Consider the following 23793-nt stretch of genomic DNA (forward strand, 5'->3'; position numbering starts at 1 on the left):
AATGAATGTTTTCACAAGGGTGCGCAATAACGTGGTTGAGACGATATTTCAAGTAAAAGTAAAACCATGAGTCTCTGGATGAGCAACCCATCGGGGGCAAGGCAAACAATATATTGGCACGGATTACTTTATCTGTTACATTAGGTGTCTAGATAGTGTATCTAAATACAAACAAACAAATACACCTAGTAATATCCTATTTATGAAATAGGGTTCGAAGAAAGCATGATGAGGGTAACCTTCCCTCCATCCTATAATATAGATATGCTGCTCCATTGAGATGCGGCAACCTCAAAAACTTTTATTTACATAATAGAAATACAAGATAACATAACGTATATATACAATTAAAACAAAAACAAAGAGTATAGTACACGGATAGTTCTTGTGGTTTATCGAAATTTTAGAATTGGTCTATAGTTTTCCAAAAGTATACATATACTTTGTAATGCTTTAGTCCTCAATTTTGCCAAAAGTACATGGATGGTACTTGTTGTTTGCACTTTGTAACACATGTAGTCCCTAACTTGGACCTGCTAAAACATTTAGATTTGTTGGCTGAGACTAAATGCGTTACAAAATGTAAACCACAGGGGACCATTTGTGTACTTTTGAAAAGTTAGTGACCAAATCTAAAATTTTGGTAAACCACAGGTACTATCCGTGTAATTTACTAAAATATGATAATATTGGTGAACAACATAAAAAGAAGGTTGTAAACGGCTTTTAGTCTAGTAGTATTAGAAGCACTACTAGTAATAGCACTACAAGAAAAAAGAGAAAAGAGACGAGGCCAAGAAAAAGGATAAGAAGCATTAAACCGCCTTTAGCTAAGTAGTATTAAGATGTGTGAAAAGGTCTTCCTCTTCAAATGGTTAAAAGTTCTAGTCTCATAGTGTAGAAAGACGTATATTAAGAAATAAGTTTCAAAAGTGTATGAGTTAGCTGATAAAAAAGTAACAGGCAACAAAACGAAAGACGGGTATGTAAAGCAAGAAACCAAGTTTCTTTTGAATGTCCGATCGTAAAAGCAGTAGAAGAACAAAGAGAGTAGGAGTAGTGGCCACACAATTAACAATTCAACCATATGCGTCTTTAAACGTGTATAAAGAATCCAAGCTATTCGTAAGCTACTCGAAATCGACTCACTAAAAACTTGAATCAAGCCAAGCATAAACAAACCCGAGTTTAAAAATAAGCACGTCTAATACATGAGCCTTAGTCAGAGCTTCACGTATCGAGCTTGAGCCGGCTCGCAAGCCTAAACAAGCTTATTCTATTCATTAAAATATTTTATTTTATATTTTAATCGGTATTATACATGAATTTTTAACTAAATTTACTAAGTCAACATACTCTTAAAGTAGAAAGTCGGTGGCCAATGCCACCGACAAAAACAAGTTGTTTGCCTTTTTGCCCTTTAATTTTGTGGTACTATCCTTTATACCCCTAACTTTGTTATAGTTTCTTTTTAACCCCCAACTTTGTCAAATATCATTCTTACTCCCTCTTAGCCCTTAAGTTTAAGGAATGTAATTTTTAACCTCATAACTTTTTATAAACTTTGTAAAATGTCACTTTGACCCCTCGAGAGTTTTTGACTTGACGGTATAAATTCAATTTAGTCGGGTCACATATAATACATTATGATTGTACGGAATAAATTCGATTTGCGTTATGTTTTGATCCAATCGCAATGCGGCTATATGTTACTTTGAGTTCAACCGGATACGTCGAAACGCGTGTTTTCATAAGGTTAGCGCATCACATAACGCTTTGATTAATCCGTTCGATGTTTGCAATGTACCCGCGCCGCAACGCGCGCGGCCTTTATTACTAGTTTTATATTATATATAACACATATAATTAATTAGCCAAGCTCGAATTTAAAAAACCATTCGATAGTTCGCTCAAGCTTCGGAAATAGAGCTCGAACCGAGCCAAACTCAAGCTAGAGCTCTATAACTATAAGTTAAAGGGTTATTGGATTTTATAACTCTTAACTATTGGCTATTGGCCGCTGTCACCTCCAACTATCACTTTGACGTCCGTCACCCCCAACTTGACAGTAGTGTGTTCTATCACCACATTGTTAACTGATCACTAACTTTTGATCTTGTTACTATACTTTTGGGGGTGTCATATCTTAGGAATGTTTTAGGGATCTTAGGACACACCAAATGTATAGTAATAGGATCAAAAGTTAGTAATCAGTTAACGATGTGGTGACAGAACACACTAAGTGATAAGTTGGGGGTGACGGGAGTCAAAGTGATATTTAGGGGTGACAGCGGCCAATAGCTAAAACATCAAATATCATTGATATGATTAGGATTTTCTTTATCAGGGATGAGATTCGTATGTTTTGCAATCTTTTCATTCAACAAGTACAGCCTCCACTTTTTCTCTTCATTCGAACTATTGATTACTCCTAGCGACGGTTGTAGCTGCTTACTATAGAAATTCATATAGGCAACAGCAACTACTAAGTAGTTGGCTAAGCTTATTATAGTTAAAAAGGACTTTTGGAAAAAGGACTTTTAGAAAAAGGACTTTTTGAAAAGGAGTTTTTAAAAAAGTGTTTGGATTAGCTTATTGATGTAAAATGACTAAAATAGACATTCTTTTAGATATAAGGGGGTAAAGAAGGGCTATATTGGTAATTTGTAGTTTGAAAAGTTAAAAGCTGGCCAAGAAGTCACAATATTGTGACTTCTTGAAACCTCCTTTGTCTTCTTTGCAAAAAGTCATTTCTAAAAGGACTTTTGGCTTAGCGAAACAGAAAAACAACTTATCGGCTTTTTGATAAGTCAATAAGCCAATAAGTTGTTTTAAAAAGCTTAGCCAAACATGCTCTAAATACTATAATCTTTGTTTTTAAAATTTTGTTTGATCTGAAGTTGCATGCTGTCGTACAGTGATGTATCATTGCCTGCAATCCTCCACAAATGTCTTCATCTTCTTCTTCCTCCCCCCACCCACCGCTCAATTAATTGTAAACGGTCCCCTCCAAATCCCCACCAACAAATCTCAAGTATAAAGCAGATCTCACTCTGCAACCCACATTTCAAATGCAGCAGGTGTACTTGATTGAGTCTGACCCATTTCCAGTAATGGACCCCAACTCAACTTTCTTTCATGAAATTCAAATCATACACAATTTCACCGGAAAGACTCTTTCCGTATGCCATTTCTCCGATCATCTGTACCCTCTTGCTGACGTTTTCAACATCATATGAACAGGAACATTTGCGCATGGAGACAGACTTATGGAGGGTCTAATCAATGGAAGAAGACGTGTGTTGCTCAACAGAGACCCCACTTTCTCCATGTGAAATGTGGGCCGTTGGATTTCTTTAAAGCTTACTACTGTGCATAAAGTGAATTTGCAGCATTAAAAATGGATGGGTTCCCTTTGGATTTTTCTTGTGATTTCAAAGATTTGTTCTTGGTTGGTACACTAAGTGACAAATTTGTTGGGTTTTATAACAAAAACGACCAAAAGACATGGATAACATTGTGCACATCAACTGTTTGATGAAATGACTCTGTGAATTTTCATTTCTATTATGACAAATGATCAGACTCTGCAAAGCTTAATTTAGGTTATATGTATATAATCAAGAGCTCTAACACGTTTATGTAATGTGTTTTCGTTACCGAACCGATCAAAAGACATGGATAAGATTTTGCACATCAACTGTTTGATTAAATGACTCTATGAATTTTTCAAGCCTATTATGACCCCTGATCAGACTGAGAAACTTATTTTAGGTTAGCTTTAACATGTTTTGTAACATAGTTTCATAAGTAGACCAGTCATCGAACCGACCGCCTTACTGTTTAGATGGGCCGCGATTAGAATGGAAATCAATTCTTTAATGAATAGTGGATGCTCAAAATTCAAGAATCATGTTAGTAATTCAAGAACTAATGGCTCAAAATTCAAAAAAGGAAATTAATAGTCAGATCAAAATCAGTGCAACACTTTCCCAAAAATAGGAAGAAAGAACAGTGGATTAGGATTCAAGTTTGAGACTTTAGTTAATTAAATTTGTTTGTAATAAAAGGCCATCACATCACCAAACATGTCCCTTATTCTCCAAACATATTTTGACCTCTTTTGTCTTGTGCTCTTCTTCATCTTCCAAATAATATTCCAATCCCCTTGAAGATCTCCCTTGCATCATCATCATCATCATCATAATCACCATCTTCTACATCTTCTATTTATAGTGTTATCATATCATATCTTCTAGTTATTTAACTACTCATGGCACCTGCAACCACCTGCTCTTCTTGCCTCAGGTTGCTTATCACTGTCATTCTTCTCTTTTCTCTCACACTCTCACCTTCCTTTTCAGGTAACATACACAAACCAATTATACATATACATATATGTATATATATGTTGAATCTAACAATGCATAATAATAATAATATTCAGTTTATGAAGGGGCATCTGTTGTGCAACAAAAGAAGAAAATATTGGGATCAAGACCACCAGGATGTGTGAACAAGTGTATGAAGTGTTCACCATGTCAAGCCACTCTGGTTGTTCCTCCACACCATAAGATGATTGGGTACAGAGAGCAATCTTCTCATGGTGAAGATGATTGTTATTATCTTCTTTCATGGAAATGCAAATGTGGTGACAAACTCTTTCAACCTTGAATTTAGTCATGATTAATTAGATATAAGTTTTTATGTGTAAGATAGTGTATGTATAATGTTGATGCTTATTTCCTGTTCTCTGTGATTAATATAGATCTCTAATTCTCTATTCAGAGTAGTTATAGATTTTAATTTTTTTTATTAATACTAAGGTTAATTATATATATGAACTGGTCGAGTTACATCAATATCGCAGGTAAGCGAGCAACAAGCTGCGCCGCTACCCCTTTCTGAATAGCAAACCCTAGCCTATTAAAGACAAACCCCTGCCCCCCCTGTTGCTGAGTAGTTATGTACATCGCTTTTTGTTTGCTAATTTGTTGGTATTATTGTGGACATACCAATTTATTTTCCTCATCATAGATGGATTAAGAAGTAGCATTGCTGACTAACGCGACAAAACAATTAAATTAACTTTTTTGATAAATCATTTAAAGATATTGTATGCATCTTAATGCACTTATGGCTATGTTTGACATGTTTTCTTTTTAGAAAATGTTTTTAATTCTATTTATTTGACCCGTTAGGGATAAAGCACAACCAAAATCGATTCATTTATAACAAATATAGGTAGGAAGGTATGAGATTAAAAACATAGGACTTGTATTTAAATAAAGCTGTAATGTTGTATACAAGTAATTCTGAATCTCAAAGACTAAATTTCTCAATCTAATACACATATACAGATGTGACTCTCTTATGTATATATACACAACAAATTTAACAACATGATAAAATGTTTGTTGCATAATTAGAATACAGAATTAGGAGACTGGATTGAGGCATTTGGAGTCATTTTTGAGTTATCATGAACTTATAATCAGTATCAAAGCTGCAATACATACTAGATACATCGATCCAATGCCCTACAAAAAAATTAGTTTAAACGGTTAGTTAATAAAACGCTATGAGCATGAAGAAATTTAGGGGTGTGAATTTTTGACACGACACGAGCTCGACAAGAAATTCACGGATTTGCGTTTAGTCTAAATGGGCCTGGGTCAATTTCAGGTTGAACCCGCAATTATGTTTAGCTAAATCAGTCGTGTCTGGGTTGACCTGATTGATGGGTTCGCAGCTTGATCCGTTTACTTTATAATTCTTTCTATATTTTATGCCATAGGTTTGTCGTTTAGCTAAACATGTCGGGTTCATGTTGACCTAATGGGTTTACAAGTTGACTCATTTAAGCCGTTTATTGTATATAACTTTTTCTAAAGAATATTTTATGCCGCCTAGGCTTTTTAGTTTAAACATAACTGCTTTATACATATTTTTAGTAAATTTGTAATTTTTAATGTGAAAACAAAAAATGATTTTTTTTTTTGTGGGGGGGGGGGGGGGGGGGTTAGTAAATTTGTAATTTTTAATATGTGAAAACAAAAAAAAATGACCTTATTCGTGTCAACCCGCAAACATACATGTCGTGTTCATGTTCATGTGTCTCACACGATTTTCAGGTCAATGTCGGGTTCAGCCAGCCAAACCGTGAACACGACCCGTTACCAATCAACTAAATCAAACAAAACTACAAAAGCACTTAAGAGTTTATTGTATACCTTTAAAGAGAAACTAGATGTTGCTGAAGAGGGCTTAAGTCCAGTAAATCCGATATCATAAGCAATGCTACCATCAGCTTTGAAAAGCCCAAAGTTTCTTTCAGAAGTTGGGCCGGGCTTTAAGTTCTCATTAAACATGGCAAATACATAGGCTTTCACTACCTTTTTCGGTCTATAAGGGGTACCCTTCTTTTTAAGGAGTCTTTTACGTAGATTCTTGTTATAAGTTCTTGCATTACTAACCGATGCCCCGACTTCATTCGGGTCCCCACGCGAAGCCCATCCGGTTTCCGACGCTATAACCTCCATCTTCCCGAATCCAGCCTTTTCTAAAGCCGCATAGGTCGCATCAATCTGCGCCTCAAACATGTTATCATAATGTAGCTTCGTCGTCTCATCATATATCCCTTTATTCTTTTTAAAGATTGCGTAGTTGAGATCAATGTGTTCCGGGTCACTAATGTACGCAAGAAACGGGTATGTGTTTATATAAAAAGGCGAATTTATTTTTGAGAAAAACTCAAGAAGCGGTTTCATATACGGCATTAGCGTTTCCTTAAACGCCCCGGCTGATGGAGGGTACGAGCTAGCAAACACACCAGCCGAATGTGGGCTTGAAACCTCAACATGGTCGGCTAGGTGAAGCGTGTCAAGGGCAGCATGGATATTTTTCACCGCGGGTAATAAGGCCTCCCATAGTTGTGGATCACCACCACCTAACACCTCATTTCCAACCGCGATCCCACGAATACGCGTCCCAGGCACGAACGCTTCCACATTTTGTTTCACCCAATCCATGGCTCGGTCTTGGCTTACACTTATGTCCTTCAAGAACCCGTTCGGGAGCCCTATAATGATCTCGATTCCTGACCCTTTAAACGCCTTGAGAACATCATGGTCAGCATCATAGATTCTTGTGTTTTTAATCTTGTTCGCCTTCATGAGTGTCACAACACTTTCGGGTGACGGGATGTTATCGGCTATTCTTCCATAGTTGACTCCATACGTGCCCGTGAATGCACTCGCGATCAAAACTGCCAAAAGAAGTAAAAAAAAAAAAACGTCACGAAAAATCGATAACATAACATAAAACATAAGTTAGTTGCAAAGTTAGTTACTAAAGTATACCATTGCTAAATGTAATGAAGACCAGAATAATGGATACATGATAAGATATAAAGAAACCCATTTTTGTAAAGGTAAGATAAAAAATGTGAAAGGTGAAGGTTATGTGGACATGTAAATATGTAAGAAATTTGAAGCACAATGGCTTGTGATTTGGGATGCTTGCACTTTAAGAATGCCATTAGAGTTGTACGTCAATCCAAGATTCTTGAGATGAATTGAGGGATATTAATTAATGAAAGATAAAGTGTTTATAAATATTATAATATAATTATTAGCCGTCATTTAGTGTGTGGTTATTAAATAATTAACATTTAACTTCATATGAATGAAAGATTATGACTTTTTGAATGCTTTTCCCATGTCTAAAGTTTACTGCTTTTCTTGTATGATATTATTATACCTTTCCTGGATAAATATATTCAAGTTTCGCATATAAAAAACGATGGAGGAGCTACGGCGTTGCTTTGCCGGTGAGGAACCAGAACCACCGTGACTTGTAGGAAAGGGTTTCCTCTTTGGTCTATGTGGTATGGTAGTCGCTATATATAGCATCCTTTTATAAGGATATATATGAAAATTGGGTTGGGTTCATTTCAGAACTATAAATAATTGCAGAACTTTCAGAACTCAATATAAACAATCATTTTATATATATTTTTTATACTTAGGGTATTTTTATCATTTATTTTATGTATATTTATGATTATATACATGTTAAGTGTAGTTTACATATGTGTAATCATGAAATTATGTATAAAAATAATAAAATTACTCTTAACATGTATGTAATTATAAACATACATATAATACATGATAAAGTTCACCTAAATATTAATATATATAAATTAAAAGATTGTTTATTAGAAGTTCTGTGAGTTCTGTAAATATTTAGGGTACTGAAATGATCCTCACCCTTTCTTTCAAAACTTAAATTTTAAATACACTTTTAAAAATAAGTTAAAACATACATATCTTGATATCTTTATCCATACGTTTTTACATATTACATTATATTTTATACAACCCATACAATTCACATTATCTCTGATATAATTACCAATTTTCATAAATAGTACTTTGACTTTTCTTTTTCTTTTTTTTTTTGTCTTTTTTTTTTATTTTAACTTTTAACCTTCAACTTTTATCACTAATCCTTACAACCCCTAAACTTTTTAAAAACTTTGTAATTGAGTTTACGTGTTTATTTTTATATACATGTCGGTATAAATTTAAAGTGATTTACGCTTCATACAAGCATTAATGTTGCCCCATTTGAAGCACTTTATGGACAAAAGTGTCGAACTCCAGTATGTTGGGCAAAAATAGGAGAAAAACAATTATCAGGTTCTCAGATTGTACAAGAAACAACTGACAAGATGATTCAAGTCAAGGAAAGGTTAAAGACAGCACAAGATCTTCAAAAGAGTTATGCAGATAATCGACGTAAGCCATTAGAATTTAAAGTTGGAGATAAAGTACTATTAAAAGTTTCTCCTTGGAAAGGAGTAGTTCGATTCGCTAAGAAAGGAAAGCTAAACCCAAGATATGTTGGATCATTTAAGGTTATCAAGCGAATTAGAACAGTAGCTTATCAGCTAAAGTTGCCAGACGAAAATTGCGGGTATACATGTATGCAACTTAAGAAAGTTCCTAGCTGATGAATCTTTAATGGTACCTCTTCAAAATATAGAGGTAAGTGAAAAATTAAAATTTGTTGAGAAACCTCTCCAAATCGAAGATAGGAAGGTTAAGAATCTCAAGCATAAAAATTAGTTCTGGTTAAAGTAAAATGGGATTCAAACAGAGCACTAGATTATACATGGGAACTAGAATCGGAAATGAAGCGAAAGTACCCTTACTTATTCTAGTAAATCTCGAGAACGAGATTTAAAACAAGGTGAGGAGAATATAACAACCCTCGAAAAAGGCCCCATAACATTTCATAATCGAGACCCTGAACACACATGATGAAAACCAGCACGAAAAACGAGAAAACCCAGTTTTGGGTCTCGTCGCGCTACGCGACGGCATTGGTAGAACCCGGTCCCGTGACGTGACGCCTCTTTTTTCGAAAGAAGACACGTGCAGCCACGTGGCAAGCCTACGCGGTGACTCATGCCACCTAAGCCCTAGATCACCTCATCGGGCGACACTATGGTGATAGGGGAAACTGGTCACGCGACGCGAGGGGATCAAATTTCAGCTATATAATAGACGAGAATTGAACTTTTCAATCTGCTCATTTCTTTACTTTCTCTCTTGATGTACTGCTATAATACCGAATACCCCTAAAGCCTAAAACTTTGCTTCGTAGTAAGCGTGCTAACCCTAATCACGGGTACAATGCCCTGTCTGATTGATCCGAAACCAAATCAACGGATGTCAAGGTGCCGCCTGAATAAGGCTATACTTTGTTAACTACGTTGCGGTTTTGATCTCGTGATTATCGTTAAAGTTGAAGTGGGTTAATACACTAATACGTGTTGCATTGTGTGTTTAATTAGGAACCCAGGACTTAGACCAGGAGGCGTTTACTAAAAACCCTAAATTTGCAATGTGAGTCATTCTCTTTTATCAAATGCTTTCAAAACCCTAAATGTTTTCCAGTTATATTTACAGTAATAAAGTATTTGTATTCTTACTGGGAAATTACTGCCATTATGTAGGTTTTTGTATACACTGCTTGATAAGCTTCATTAGTTGGGAGAATGACCAGTAGCGATATGACCACAGTCACAGGAATTGCCGAGTGACAAATACCTTTGAGTAATAAACAAATGTAAAACTCTTAATGCTGTAATTATAAGAAGGTGTTTTTTTATATAAGCCTGAATGAACTCACCAGTATTTTTCGCTGATCAAATGTTTTTAAAACACGCTTCAGGTGATTTATTGTAAAGAGAAGGAAAAGTGTTGTGAGGCACTCCAAGCTTAAATAAGTGGCTATGTAACCTGAATAAAACGTGTTTTGTAATTAGGGGTTTATCCATGTAAAAATCCTTTATGTAAATATGAGTTTTATCCCGCAGTTTTATGAAATGAAAAACTACGATGTTTTGAAACTCCGATATTTTCCTGACACCCGGTCCTGATGAAAATTCCACTGCGATAATTTTTAAATAAACACCGGTACCACTTGTATCTGCTCACAGCTCCGGCTCAGGGTGAGGTCGGGGGTTATAACACTTTGTGAGAACAATGCATTGCAACTTTTGCTTAAAGTAAGAGGGTCTGTGGTAGATCAAATAATCACTTTATTAAGTATACTAGTTTATAGACCCGCGTATTACACGAGTTTGTATAATATAAATGATATGGTTATATAATCTTTAAAACACTTTATATTACTAATGACCTATGTTAATTAGTAACGAAACTTTATATATATACCAATTTCCATTACCATATAATGGTTCACACAACTAACTTGAATTTATCATAAAAACTGACCCATCTTAATTAATAATAGTGAAAATACCATAATAGTCGTGTATTACAAAATTTGAATACAGAAAAACATGTAATAAACAAATTTATATATTATTAATATCATGAAATGAAATTATGTATTACGTTACATATAACAATGTATAAATAATAATAATAATTTTTATCATTGTGTATCTTTTAAATATAACTTTATTTAAAATAAATCTCTAAGACCTCAATTCTGTTTACAAAATTCATTATTTAAGCTGTGCTTTTTTTCTCTTTATTGGTAAAAAGCCAATCTTATCGATATGACATAATTTTGGATTTGTTATTCTTACTAATAATTGTTATGCGAATTTAATTAATAAATAGTATTTGTAAAGTTATGATATAAGTTAAAGGTTTATATATGATGAATAAATCTTTTCATTATTAAAGGTTAATTGACTGTGTCAAAAATATGTATAAAATGAAATTAATATATTTCTTAGCTCTATTAATTGAAAACACATCATAAATCAATGTAGCTACAAATCTTAATATTATCTCATCTATAAAACTTCAAAACGTTAAGTTCTCTTCGTCTATCATTTTAAAACCGAGTTCAATAAAAGTTTTTTCTTGTTGCGAGATAGTCCTCTGGTTAGTTACTCTTTTTTAGCTTTTATTTATATGTTAGAAAAACCCATATATTGATTTTATAGATAATCTCAGATATGGATAACCGTTTTTGTTTTTTTTCCTTTTGTAATTTAATCTATTTTATTTTAATAAGTACTAAAATAATAGTTTTAAATATTATAGAACACTTATTTATTTTTTTAATCATATATTAGAAATAGATATTAATTATGATATATTATTAATGACATCATAAATTAGAATTAGATATTAATTATTATATATTATAAATGAATTAAAGATGAAAATGCCATGTGGCATTAATTAGAAGGATGTTAGATGAGAAAATGTCATGTGCCATTAAAAGTATTCTTTTATTAGACCCGCGTATTACACGAGTTTGTATAATATAAATGATAAGGTTATATAATCTTTAAAAAAATTTATATTACTAACGACCTATGTTAATTAGTAACGAAACTTTATATATACCAATTTCCATTACCATATAATGGTTCACACAACTAACTTTAATTTATCATAAAAACTGACCCATCTTAATTAATAATAGTGAAAATACCATAATAGTCGTGTATTACAAAATTTGAATACTGAAAAACATGTAATAAACAAATTTATATATTATTAATATCAATGAAATGAAATTATGTATTACGTTACATATAACAATGTATAAATAATAATAATTTTTATCATTGTGTATCTTTTAAATATAACTTTTATTTAAAATGAATCTCTAAAACCTCAATTCTGTTTACAAAATTCACTATTTAAGCTGTGTTTTTTTCTCTTTATTGGTAAAAAGCTAACTTTATTGAAATGACATAAATTGGATTTTTTATTCTTACTAATAATTGTTATGCGAATTTAATTAATAAATAGTATTTGTAAAGTTATGATATAAGTTAAAGGTTTATATATGATGAATAAATCTTTTCATTATTAAAGGTTAATTGACTATGTCAAAAATATGTATAAAATGAAATTAATATATTTCTTATCTCTGTTAATTGAAAACACATCATAAATCAATGTACCTACAAATCTTAATATTATCTCATCTATAAAACTTTAAAAGGTTAAGTTCTCTTCGTCTATCATTTTAAAACCGAGTTCAATAAAAGTTTTTTCTTGTTGCGAGGTAGTCCTCTGGTTAGTTACTCTTTTTTAGCTTTTATTTATATGTTATAAAAACCCATATATTAATTTTATAGATAATCTCATATATGGATAACCGTTTTTGTTTTTTGTTTTTCCTTTTGTAATTTAAACTATTTTATTTTAATAAGTACTAAAATCATAGTTTTAAATATTATAGAACACTTATTTATTTTTTTAATCATATATTAGAAATAGATATTAATTATTATATATTATTAATGACATCATAAATTAGAATTAGATATTAATTATTATATATTATAAATGAATTAAAGATGAAAATGCCATATGGCATTAATTAGAAGGATCTTAGATGAGAAAATGCCATATGGCATTAAAAGTATTATTTTATTAGTATTAGATTAGACGTATCAACATATTTTGACAAGGTATAAATATGTACTAAAGTGATTATTTATGATCTCCTCCCAATGCCGGTCATTATCCTCGTTATCATAAAAATGCATTACTTATAAGCACGATATATTTCGAACATTATATTATATTATATTAATAATAAAAAGAGTAAATTACATTTTCAGTCGTCTCTGGGGTTTACACTCAATCACAGGTTCATCACTCATTTGAAAAAAATCAACAATCTCGTCCCTCTAGTTGTCGATTGCTCGCAATCAGGTTCTTGGGCAAACTTCTGTTAGTTAAACGTTGGGATTTCTGGTAAAAGACCTAAAAGCCTCTAAGGGACTGAAAGTGCAACACCGGATGTTTGTATGCTTTCAACTTTGAAAAAGGCAAGGCATGAATACTATCGATCACACAAAATGTTTGGGAAAACTTCATAAAGTTATCCCAAAATGGATGTTCATAATATAACTAATATACACATCACGGTGAATGTTTTTTTTGGAATGAGTTGTTAGGCAAATTAAGACAACTGACATCCATTCTCAAAATTATATTTATGCCTTTGGTTGTTAAGGGATTAAGAGAAATTTACCTTTAAGTTTTTATTATAAATGTTATTTGTAGTATATTAATATTTTTCAGTAGGGCTGCAAATAAACCAAATGTTCGGTGAACAGTTCGTTAACCGTTCGGCGGGAAATTCGTTTGTGTTTGTTCGTTTATTAAACAAACGAACACGAACAAGAAATTTCGTTTGTTTAGTTAAATGAAAAAACATGAACAGAGGCCGTGTTCGTTCGTTTATGTTCGTTAACGTGTTCGTTGTTGTTCGATAGCTCATTAGTGTTTTTAGTTTTTATATTTATTTAAATACTTCAAAATTCCGACAAATTAAATATCAAATAAGTGTTAGTATATTATATATTCTGTTCATGAACGATTGTTTGTGTTCGTTTGTTTCCATTTGTGTTCATGAACATTAGTTTGTGCTCATTTGTGTTGTCAATGTTCGTTTTTGTTTGTTGCCTAAAATTAACAAACAAACACAAATGAACACGAACAAGTTCATTTCCTTGACAAACGAACACGAACATAAAATCTCGTTCGATAAGTGTTCGTGAACGGTTCGCGAACACATATATTTCTTAACAAACGAACACGAACAAGATTTTGTTCGTGTTCGTTTGATTCGTTTGCAGCCCTATTATTCAGTTTCCAACAAGTGAACCACAAGAGCATGAGCATATGGTTTCATAACTAGTTGGATTATGAAAACATTGATCAAGGGTGATGGGAGTGGATAATGGATGATGTTGGAAATTTGTGAAAATATCATTTTTCACAAATATAGGAAAATGATTTTTTTCCTATTTTGGACTAGAAATAAATATAAGAAAATGAGCGGGTTTTATATATTTATTTGTGGGTTTTTGTTCTATGTTGGAAGAGCTTCGCAACGAACTAAACCACGTCCAACACGGAGCTAAGATGAATGATATCGATGCTCAAAGTTTGGTGTTTGAAACTTGAATGCTGAAAAAAGTGGGAAAGTGGCACCTTGTCCCACATAGGAGGAGAGATGAAACTTAAAGGGGTATTTAAGTGGGAACTCTCCATCCTTATTGTTTCATGGAAGCACTCACTAAGTGTACTCGCGAAGGGTGCGGAGCACCCTAACTCACACTCGCACACGCGCGCGTGGCGTGGGCGATGAGGCGCAATGTGGCGCTTTGATGGCGCACTTCGCACGCTCGCATCGTCGCAAGCCGCTTGAGAGCCGCCTTTGTGTTTTTGACCGCGTGCGCGTGGTGGAGCACAAGGGTTGCAAGGAACAAGTGGTTGGTGATGTGGCATGCAAGCGCATGACCCTGGTGGGTCCGCGCGCAGTGGCGCATGACGTGGCAGTCATGCGCGTACGCGCGCAAGTACACATGGCATGATGGCGCGCACTGACGCATGGAGCATGGGCACTGAGGTGACGTGCGCGGCGCACCATAGTGAGCCAAAACGGCGTGACTGTGTGGCGTGCTCGTAGAGGCTCACAGGTGACGTGGCGCACGAGCGTAGGTGCGCATGGGTGTGAGCCAAGGTGGCGCACACGCGCATGGAAGTGAGCCAAAATGGCGCACACGCGCATGAGCGTGCAGACCTGCGCGCGCACCAGAGTGTCTTGCGCGCAGAAGCTTACAGCAGTTAATGCCAGTGCAATTACACTTCAGCATTTGAAACTGACGAGTTAATGGCTTTGACTGAGAATTAAAGTGCATTGAAGACGTTTAATGTAGTTTAATTCTCTCATTTAATTCTTTTTCAGTTTCATCCATGACCAGCTAGTATAAATAGGGTGGTACCCTTGTTGAAGAACTACACCGAAAACACACATCTCTACAATCTCTCTCTACTGCAATCTTTCTTCTATCCTGCTTCAGGTACACCTTCGGGTTGGAGTCAAGACCGGCAGTGCAACTGCTTTGGGCTGTTGTATCCTGGAAACAAACATGTTCTCCTGGGAGACACGAAATTTGTTTTAAGAGACCCGTGTCTAACACGATCCTTAGCCAAGAACTACTTTTTGTTTGCAAAATCTGTTCTTGTTTTTCTTTTATTTCAGTTGTAATTGTAAAGTAATTTCAGTTTCATTCTGTTTAATTCTTTTAATTCAAGTTAATAAAGATTTTTATTTATTTTGCATGAATGGATTCCTACAATCTTAAAACAAATTTTTAAAGCATCGTTCGTGTAAGACACTAACAATTCTGCTGTGATTCTAATTTTTTTTTCTCACAGCAGGTTGTGTTTTTAAAAAGGTTTTTTCCTGTTTTGGTTCAAAGTAGCGACTTTGTCAAAACAGATTTTTCTTCTACTCCTTTCTGTTTTTTAGTTCTAAAAATCTATTGTTGTAGTCTTCAAAGTTGGACTTAGAAGCTACACGGCTGGTTTTGCGCACTCATAAAAATAATAAATTAGCACATTTATTATTTTGAAAACAGTTTTATTAACTTGTTTTCTTGTAACTTTTCAGAATGTCGATTGAAAACGTGAATACCAGCAACACTAATGTTGTCATTGGAACCCCTGCCAACACTGTGGGAGCGTCCACAGTGGCGAATCATGCTGAACGACCCGAGAAGTTCTCGGGTCTCCACTGTGACACCCCAGGAAAACCAGTGAACGCTATAACTTACCTAGCTTCCTCAGTGAGTGCATACCAAATTTCGGGACGAAATTTCCAATTAGTTGGGGATAATGTGACAACTCGTACTTTACCGTCTCGTACATTACGTGTAACCATTGAACTAGTGTGATTATGTGATTATATTGATTGATTGAATGATACGTGTTACGTGAATTATGTGATTAAGTGTTGAAGTTATCGAACCGAATAGTATTTCAATCACATCAACCCACTCGGTCCATACAATTGGACTCGAGACCATGAGATAGCCCAAGTGGGGTTTCGGCCCACTTCCTTTCCATACGTACATGTATCTCATTAGGGTTTTTGTTTTCACAATCTTGGCAACCAAGAACACACACAAACACCAAGCTCTCTCTTTCTCTCGGCTCGGAACCGAAGACTGCCGAACACCCTTCGAAGCTTTTGAATCTGAATCCCTCTCTTCCCATCTCGGTTAGTATGATGTTCATGATGACGTGTTTATATGATTTTGTTAGTAACCGGATCACATGATAGTTGGATCGATTGATGATATTTTGTATTTGGTTATATGTTGTATGAATGCATGATAACCGAATGGTATGTTTCGAATTGTTCTTGTTGAAACCCTGGATCGGTTTGTATACTTGTGCTTGTAATCGGCTGTGATGATTCTAATGTGCAAACATTTTTAGGGGAAGGCATGGTTGATCTAGAATTCGGTTATATAATTAGATTACGGGTTATGTTTATGTAATTATTGTGAACTGAGGTTGAATATATGAACTGATGATATGAACATGCTTGAAGATGTTATGAAATTGTTAAAAACTGTTGATTGATCCGAATTGTGAAACTGCCTAAAGTGTTTGCTGTAATCACGGATTAGATGTTATTATTATGCATGAATTCAGGGAAACCAGTTACACACACGGTTGCGACTCAGATTGCGAGTCGAAACCTCACCGTCTCGACTCGAGACCACAACAGCATGAACCGTAACCACGGTTGCGAGTCCCGTTGCGACTCGTAACCGGACCATGATGAACCGAGACCAGCCATTGCGACTCGCAACCTACTGTTGCGACTCGTAATCTCCTGATATGACTCGAAATCCTCGGTTGCGACTCGAGACCACCATTTACACGCACACTGTTTGGGCCTTCACTGTCACGGGCCCAATGATTTGATTTGTGGACTGTTGCTATTGGACTTTCACTATTACAGGCCCAACTGATTGGGCCGGACACTTGGCTATTTGTTTAACTGTTATGATATTGGGCTGCTTATTGTCGTTGGGCCGGGTAATGATTGGACCGAACACTTAGATTGTTTATCGGATTGATGATACATGTACGTGTTTGCCATGATTATACGTGATACAATATACGTGCTATATATACGAACCTGACTTGTATAATAACCATGATAGGACGTGGTTAACCATTCCTAGCTTAACTATATTCTTTGTGTATCTGCCGAGCTGTCACACCCCCAAAATCCACCCGCGGAATACCACCGCTTGGGAGCGTGACTGACCAGGATTCAAGCCATCAATCATATCAAACATAGCATTTAATATAAAAGTAATTAACGTAAGTCTCCATGACATGATTGATGTTTCAAAACCAAATACTGTTTTAAGTAGCGGAAGCAATGTAAAGTAAACCCAAATAAAGTTATAAGTTCAATAATGTTCATGATCCATCTGCCCACAACGACCTGCTCCTTCCTTGTGCAAGCTCCATAAAGTACCTAAGGTCCTGCAAGGCATGCAGCAAATAATCAACAAACTAGTTGAGCGAGTTCACAGAAAGTAAGTTCATAGTGTAATGCATAAGTATAGCTAGTGGGGGCTTCCCATACTAGTGTGTAATAAAGGTGGGGGCTTCCCATGTTCATCCTGGTTAATGAGGGCTTCTCATTAACGGTACTTACTAGACTAACTTCCGACCATGTGTTCTTCTTTACCGAGAACAGGAAAACGTACAGGGTCACGTAGGCTTTACGTGACGTGCCCTTCCCCGAGGACAGTGGTACGCGTGGGGGCTACGTAGGCTTTACGCAGCGTGGCCTTCCGACCTGGAAACCAGTAGATGGTATTGGGTTACGTAGGCTTTACGTAACGTGTCCTCCCGACCCGGGAGACATAAGGCAAGTATACTGGGTTACGTAGGCTTTACGTAACGTGTCCTGACTAACCTGAGGACGATGGTCTATAGTCTGGTATATGCGTAAGTACGAGTAATCATTCCAAATTCAACATATCCAACCCAATTCCCAACCCGGGAATCCCATGCCTTGGCTGTGTGAACTCACCTTGGTTTGCTCGGCAGATACACAGAGAGTACAAGTAGCAAGTAAATGGTCACTCACGTCCTACCATGGTTATTATACGAGTCAGGTTCGTGTATAGCACGTATATAGTAATCACGTATAGTCATGGCAAACATGTACGCACGTAAGCAGATAAGACATAGCATGCGTGATCCAATTATCTAAGTCCAACAATACCCGGCCCAAAGACATAAGCAGCCCAATAACAAAACAGTCCAGATTCTCAATCGGCCCAAATAGCAAACACATTCAAGTCCATTAATAAACAGCCCATAAATCAAATCATTGGGCTCAATAGATTGGGCCCGTAACAGTGAAGGCCCAACAGTGTGCGTGTAAATGATGGTCTCGACTCGCAACGGGAGATCTCGAGTCGCAACCAATGGTTTCGGTTTGTCATGGCCCGGTTACGAGTCACAGCCGGAGATTACGAGTCGCAACCGCTGGTTGCGAGTCGTAATGGTGATCTCGGTTCATCATGGTCTGGTTACGAGTCGCAACGGGACTCGCAACTGTGGTCTCGGCTGATGTTGTTCGTGGTCTCGAGTGGGGTTCCGACTCGCAACGAGTGATGCCGAGTCGCAACCGCGTGTGTAACTGGTTTCCATAATTCCTGCATTGACTATCCCGTGATTCTAGCAAACATCTACGGCAGTTTCGAAATCAGATCAATCACAGAAATTCATCAACAGTTGATTTAGATTTCATGCATATTCATAACCATTCAAGAACATCGAATCAACGTGAACTGCATTCATATGAACAATAATCTATTTCTATGAACATGTAACCGTGACTAATTACCTAGCCCAAAACTTAGCACATCCACAAGTTAACATCCGAATCATATAGCATAACAACAGATTTCATCGAGTTTCATCCGATCCGTATGAACATGTTAACAATCCGAAACACATATTAACATTTAATTTATAACAAAGCACACATGTAAACCGGTTCTATCACAATCAACCATACTATCATCATCCGAATTACATCATGTAATGTTCAAGAATCATATAAAATCATCATGTAAACGCATAGATCACAATATCATCATATACAATCAAATAACCATGTACACTAACCGGTTGGAATCAAAGAGAGGGTGAGCCGAGAAGTGTTGTTCGCCGTCGGGTTCCAAGTAAACGAGAGAGAGAGCAAAGCTTCTAGGGTTTGTGTGTGTTTGTGATTTGCAAAAGTGGTAAAACAAAACCCCTAAACTCAGTTTTGTGGGTTGCGAGTGGGGAGTGGGCCGAGCCCACACGGTTGTCTAATGGACCCGAGAACAAGGAGTGGCCCAAAGGGCTTTGTGTGGTCGGTTCACAAACATACGACATACATACACACATAATGCATATAACATAACATGTATCATGAAATCAATTAATCATTCGGGTTTATAAAATCACATATCGTGCACAAACGTTACATCAAAGCAAGTCTAAAGTTCGAGTTGTCACATTATCCCCAACTAATTGGAAATTTCGTCCCGAAATTTGGTATGCACTCACTGAGGAAGCTAGGTAAACTGTACCGTTCACTGATTTTCCTGGGGTGTCACATCCTCCCCCCGTTGATCTGGAATTTCGTCCCGAAATTCCGAAGTAGTAGCTTCAGCCTCAGTAGTGGTTGCCTGGTTCCCGAATAACTGGGGGTACTTTTCTGTCATCCTGTCTTCGCGTTCCCAGGTGTACTCTGGACCACGTTTGGAGTTCCAACGAACTCGAACAAGAGGGATTCTCTTGTGTTTGAGGACCTTCACATCCCGGTCCGTGATTTCAACTGGTTCCTCGACGAACTGCAACCGCTCGTCGATAGTGAGTTCCTTAAAAGGAATGATGAGGTTTTCATCTGATAAGCACTTCTTTAAGTTCGACACGTGAAAAACATTGTGAACTGCCCCGAGTTCAGCTGGTAGTTTCAACTTGTAGGCTACTTTGCCAATCTTTTCTATGATTTCGAATGGTCCGACGTATCGCGGATTCAGTTTGCCCCGTTTGCCAAAACGAACCACACCCTTCCAGGGTGAAACTTTCAATAAAACCCGGTCCCCGACCTCGAATTCCAATGGCTTTCTACGCTTGTCCGCGTAGGCTTTCTGACGGTCGCGTGCCGCCGCCATGCGTTGTCGTATCTGTGCTATCTTTTCCGTGGCGTCCACTACAATCTCTGGACCCGTAATCTGACTATCCCCCACCTCTGCCCAACAGAGAGGTGACCGGCATTTACGCCCGTACAATGCCTCGAATGGAGCGGCTTGAATGCTGGTGTGATAACTGTTATTGTAAGAAAACTCCACCAAAGGGAGGTGCTTTTCCCAGCCGTTGCCGAAATCGATGACGCATGCCCGAAGCATGTCTTCAAGAGTTTGAATCGTACGCTCAGACTGTCCATCCGTCTGAGGGTGGTATGCTGTGCTCATGTCTAGTCGTGAGCCAAAGGATTTATGCATTGCTTGCCAAAGTTCTGACGTGAATCGTGCGTCGCGATCCGAAATGATGGACGTGGGCACCCCGTGCCTCGAGACAACTTCTTTAAGATAGACGTCTGCAAGTGTGGAGAACTTGTCCGTTTCCTTAATCGGTAGGAAGTGTGCAGACTTAGTGAGTCGATCCACGATCACCCATATAGTATCATTCCCACGCTGGGATCTAGGTAAACCCGTAACAAAATCCATGGAAATTTCCTCCCATTTCCATTGCGGTATTTTAGGCTGCTGCAGTAGGCCAGCTGGTTTTTGATATTCGACCTTGACTCTCGCACAAGTCAAGCACTTTCCAACGTACGTAGCGATATGTGCCTTCATACTAGGCCACCAATAAGTAGTGCTAATATCGTGGTACATTTTATCCGACCCTGGATGTACCGAGTAGCGAGACTTGTGTGCTTCATCCATCACAAGTTCGCGTAGACCGCCATAGAGTGGGACCCAAATCCGGCCCGTTACATAGTAGGCGCCGTCTGCCTTCTGTTCCATTTGCTGCCGTGAGCCGCGTAAGGCTTCAGCCTTGACGTTTTCGGGCTTCAGTGCTTCTATCTGAGCAGCTCGTACCTGAGCAGGAAGGCTAGACTGAATCGTAAGCTGTAGTGCTCGCACGCGCTTCGGTAAAGTGTCCTTTCGACTAAGGGCATCAGCCACCACATTGGCTTTGCCTGGATGATACTTGATAGCGCATTCATAATCGTTTAGTAATTCGACCCATCGCCGTTGACGCATGTTCAAATCCTTCTGCTTAAGGATATGCTCGAGACTCCTGTGATCGGTGTAAATCGTGCACCTGGTACCGTACAGGTAGTGTCGCCATATCTTAAGCGCGAAAACAACAGCTCCCAGCTCTAAATCGTGCGTCGTGTAGTTGCGTTCATGAATCTTGAGTTGACGAGAGGCGTAAGCGATAACCTTGTCGCGCTGCATTAACACACATCCAAGTCCCCGAATGGATGCATCACAATAAACCACGAAGTCATCTGTGCCCTCTGGCAATGAGAGGATAGGTGCACTGCAAAGTCTATCCTTTAGGTGTTGAAAAGCAGTCTCCTGGGGCTCTCCCCAGCGATAGGTAACACCCTTCTGTGTCAGTAGCGTAAGCGGCTGAGCAATCTTCGAGAAGTCTCTAATAAACCGTCTGTAGTAACCTGCCAGACCCAAGAATTGGCGTATTTCCGTTGGCGTACGCGGTGCAGGCCAGTTCCTGATCGAATCTACCTTGGATGGATCGACATGGATCCCATCCTTGTTTACCACGTGGCCTAAGAAGTGGACTTCACGAAGCCAGAAGTCGCATTTAGAAAGCTTGGCGTACAACTGTTCCTTCCGAAGGAGTTCCAAAATAAGGCGAAGATGCTGCTCGTGTTCCTCCTGACTCTTGGAGTAAATCAGAATGTCGTCGATAAATACTATGACGAACTTGTCGAGATAGGGTTTGCACACCCTGTTCATAAGATCCATAAATACAGCAGGCGCGTTCGTTAACCCAAATGGCATGACGAGAAACTCGTAGTGACCGTAACGAGTTCTGAAAGCTGTCTTGGAGACGTCCTCATCCCGGACTCTCAACTGATGGTACCCAGACCTCAAGTCTATCTTCGAGTAGTAACACGACCCTTGCAATTGGTCGAATAAGTCGTCTATGCGTGGAAGAGGATAACGGTTCTTCACCGTCACCTTGTTGAGTTCACGGTAGTCGATGCACATCCTGAACGTACCGTCTTTCTTCTTCACGAAAAGTACTGGAGCTCCCCAAGGCGAAGAGCTTGGTCGAATGAAACCCTTTTCCAAGAGCTCTTGTAATTGCTTTGACAATTCCTCCAATTCCGATGGAGCTAGGCGATATGGTGCGCGAGCTATGGGTGCTGCTCCTGGAGCGAGCTCGATCTGAAATTCGACCTGACGATGAGGCGGTAAGCCAGGTAAGTCTTCAGGAAACACCTGAGGGTAATCACGTACAATTGGAATATCCTCCAATTTCTTTTCCTTTGTTGATGCGTCTGTAACGAGAGCCAGAATGGCTGCGTGACCTTTACGTAAGCACTTCTGAGCCTTCAAGAAAGAGATGATACCAACCACTGCACCACTCTTGTCGCCTTGAACTTCTAGAGGTTCCTGACTAGAACGAGGAATGCGAATAACCTTTTCGCTGCATAAGATTTCTGCCTGGTGTTGGGATAACCAATCCATCCCAATCACGACGTCGAAACTACCCAAAACTATGGGAATGAGATCAATAGAGAAGGCTTGGCCAGCTAGGATAAGATTACAACCCTGAACTACGTGCGTGGCTTCTAGACTTTTACCGTTAGCTAACTCTACTACATGTTTGGTGGGTAAAAGTGTTGGTGCACGTTTTAGCAGTTGACACATTTTCACAGACATATAGCTTGTATCCGCACCCGAATCAAATAAAACAGTAACGTAAATATTGTCGAGGAGAAACTTACCCATGACAACGTTGGGATCGTTCACTGCGTCACCTCGACCTAGCACGAATGCACGACCACGAGCTTCATTGCCGTTGTTGTTGTTGTTGTTTCCGCCGTTGTTGTTGCCGTTGCCCTGGTTATTGTTGTTGCGATTCTGGTTCAACTGAGGGCAATCGCGTTTGAAGTGACCTTCAGCCCCACACTGGAAACATCCCCGGTTTCCACGCTGTGGCTGCTGTTGCTGCTGCTGGTTCTGTGGAGCTGGTTGCTGAGGCTGCTGATTCTGATTCGCAGGACGAGGGCTCCTGCAGTCTTTGGCCTCGTGCCCCATCTTAAGACACCTTTGACAGCGACCCTTGTTACATGGGCCGTGGTGATGCCTGTTGCAGTTGTGGCACCTGGGTTGACTACCCT

At 37.8% G+C, this 23793-nt stretch overlaps 1 protein-coding gene and 1 long non-coding RNA gene across 2 annotated transcripts; one reads left to right on the top strand and one right to left on the bottom strand.

Moving 5' to 3' along the window:
* Positions 1-2881: 2881 nt before the first annotated feature.
* On the top strand, positions 2882-4785 carry LOC110885692. The gene is made up of 3 exons (XR_002562372.2): positions 2882-3110; positions 3244-4364; positions 4448-4785. It is a non-coding gene; the product is annotated as an uncharacterized LOC110885692 (long non-coding RNA).
* Positions 4786-5255: 470 nt separating this feature from the next.
* Positions 5256-7489, bottom strand: LOC110885691 (glucan endo-1,3-beta-glucosidase 11). Its single transcript, XM_022133389.2, has 3 exons — positions 7362-7489; positions 6234-7267; positions 5256-5540 (listed from the first exon to the last, which is right to left on the bottom strand). Exons 1-3 carry the CDS (start codon positions 7420-7422, stop codon positions 5481-5483), a joined length of 1155 nt encoding a protein of 384 aa, XP_021989081.1. The 5' UTR covers positions 7423-7489; the 3' UTR covers positions 5256-5480.
* Between the last annotated feature and the right edge of the window lie 16304 nt (positions 7490-23793).

The sequence above is a fragment of the Helianthus annuus genome, chromosome 10, assembly GCF_002127325.2.
Source record: "Helianthus annuus cultivar XRQ/B chromosome 10, HanXRQr2.0-SUNRISE, whole genome shotgun sequence".
NCBI lineage: Eukaryota > Viridiplantae > Streptophyta > Magnoliopsida > Asterales > Asteraceae > Helianthus > Helianthus annuus.

Coding starts and splice junctions, on each gene's coding strand:
- LOC110885691 (XM_022133389.2), bottom strand. CDS start 7,422: ATGGGTTTCTTTATATCTTATCATGTATCCATTATTCTGGTCTTCATT. Junction 7,268..7,361: donor CTTCATTACATTTAGCAATG/GTATACTTTAGT, acceptor TTCTTTTGGCAG/TTTTGATCGCGAGTGCATTC. Junction 5,541..6,233: donor CATCTAGTTTCTCTTTAAAG/GTATACAATAAA, acceptor ATTTTTTTGTAG/GGCATTGGATCGATGTATCT.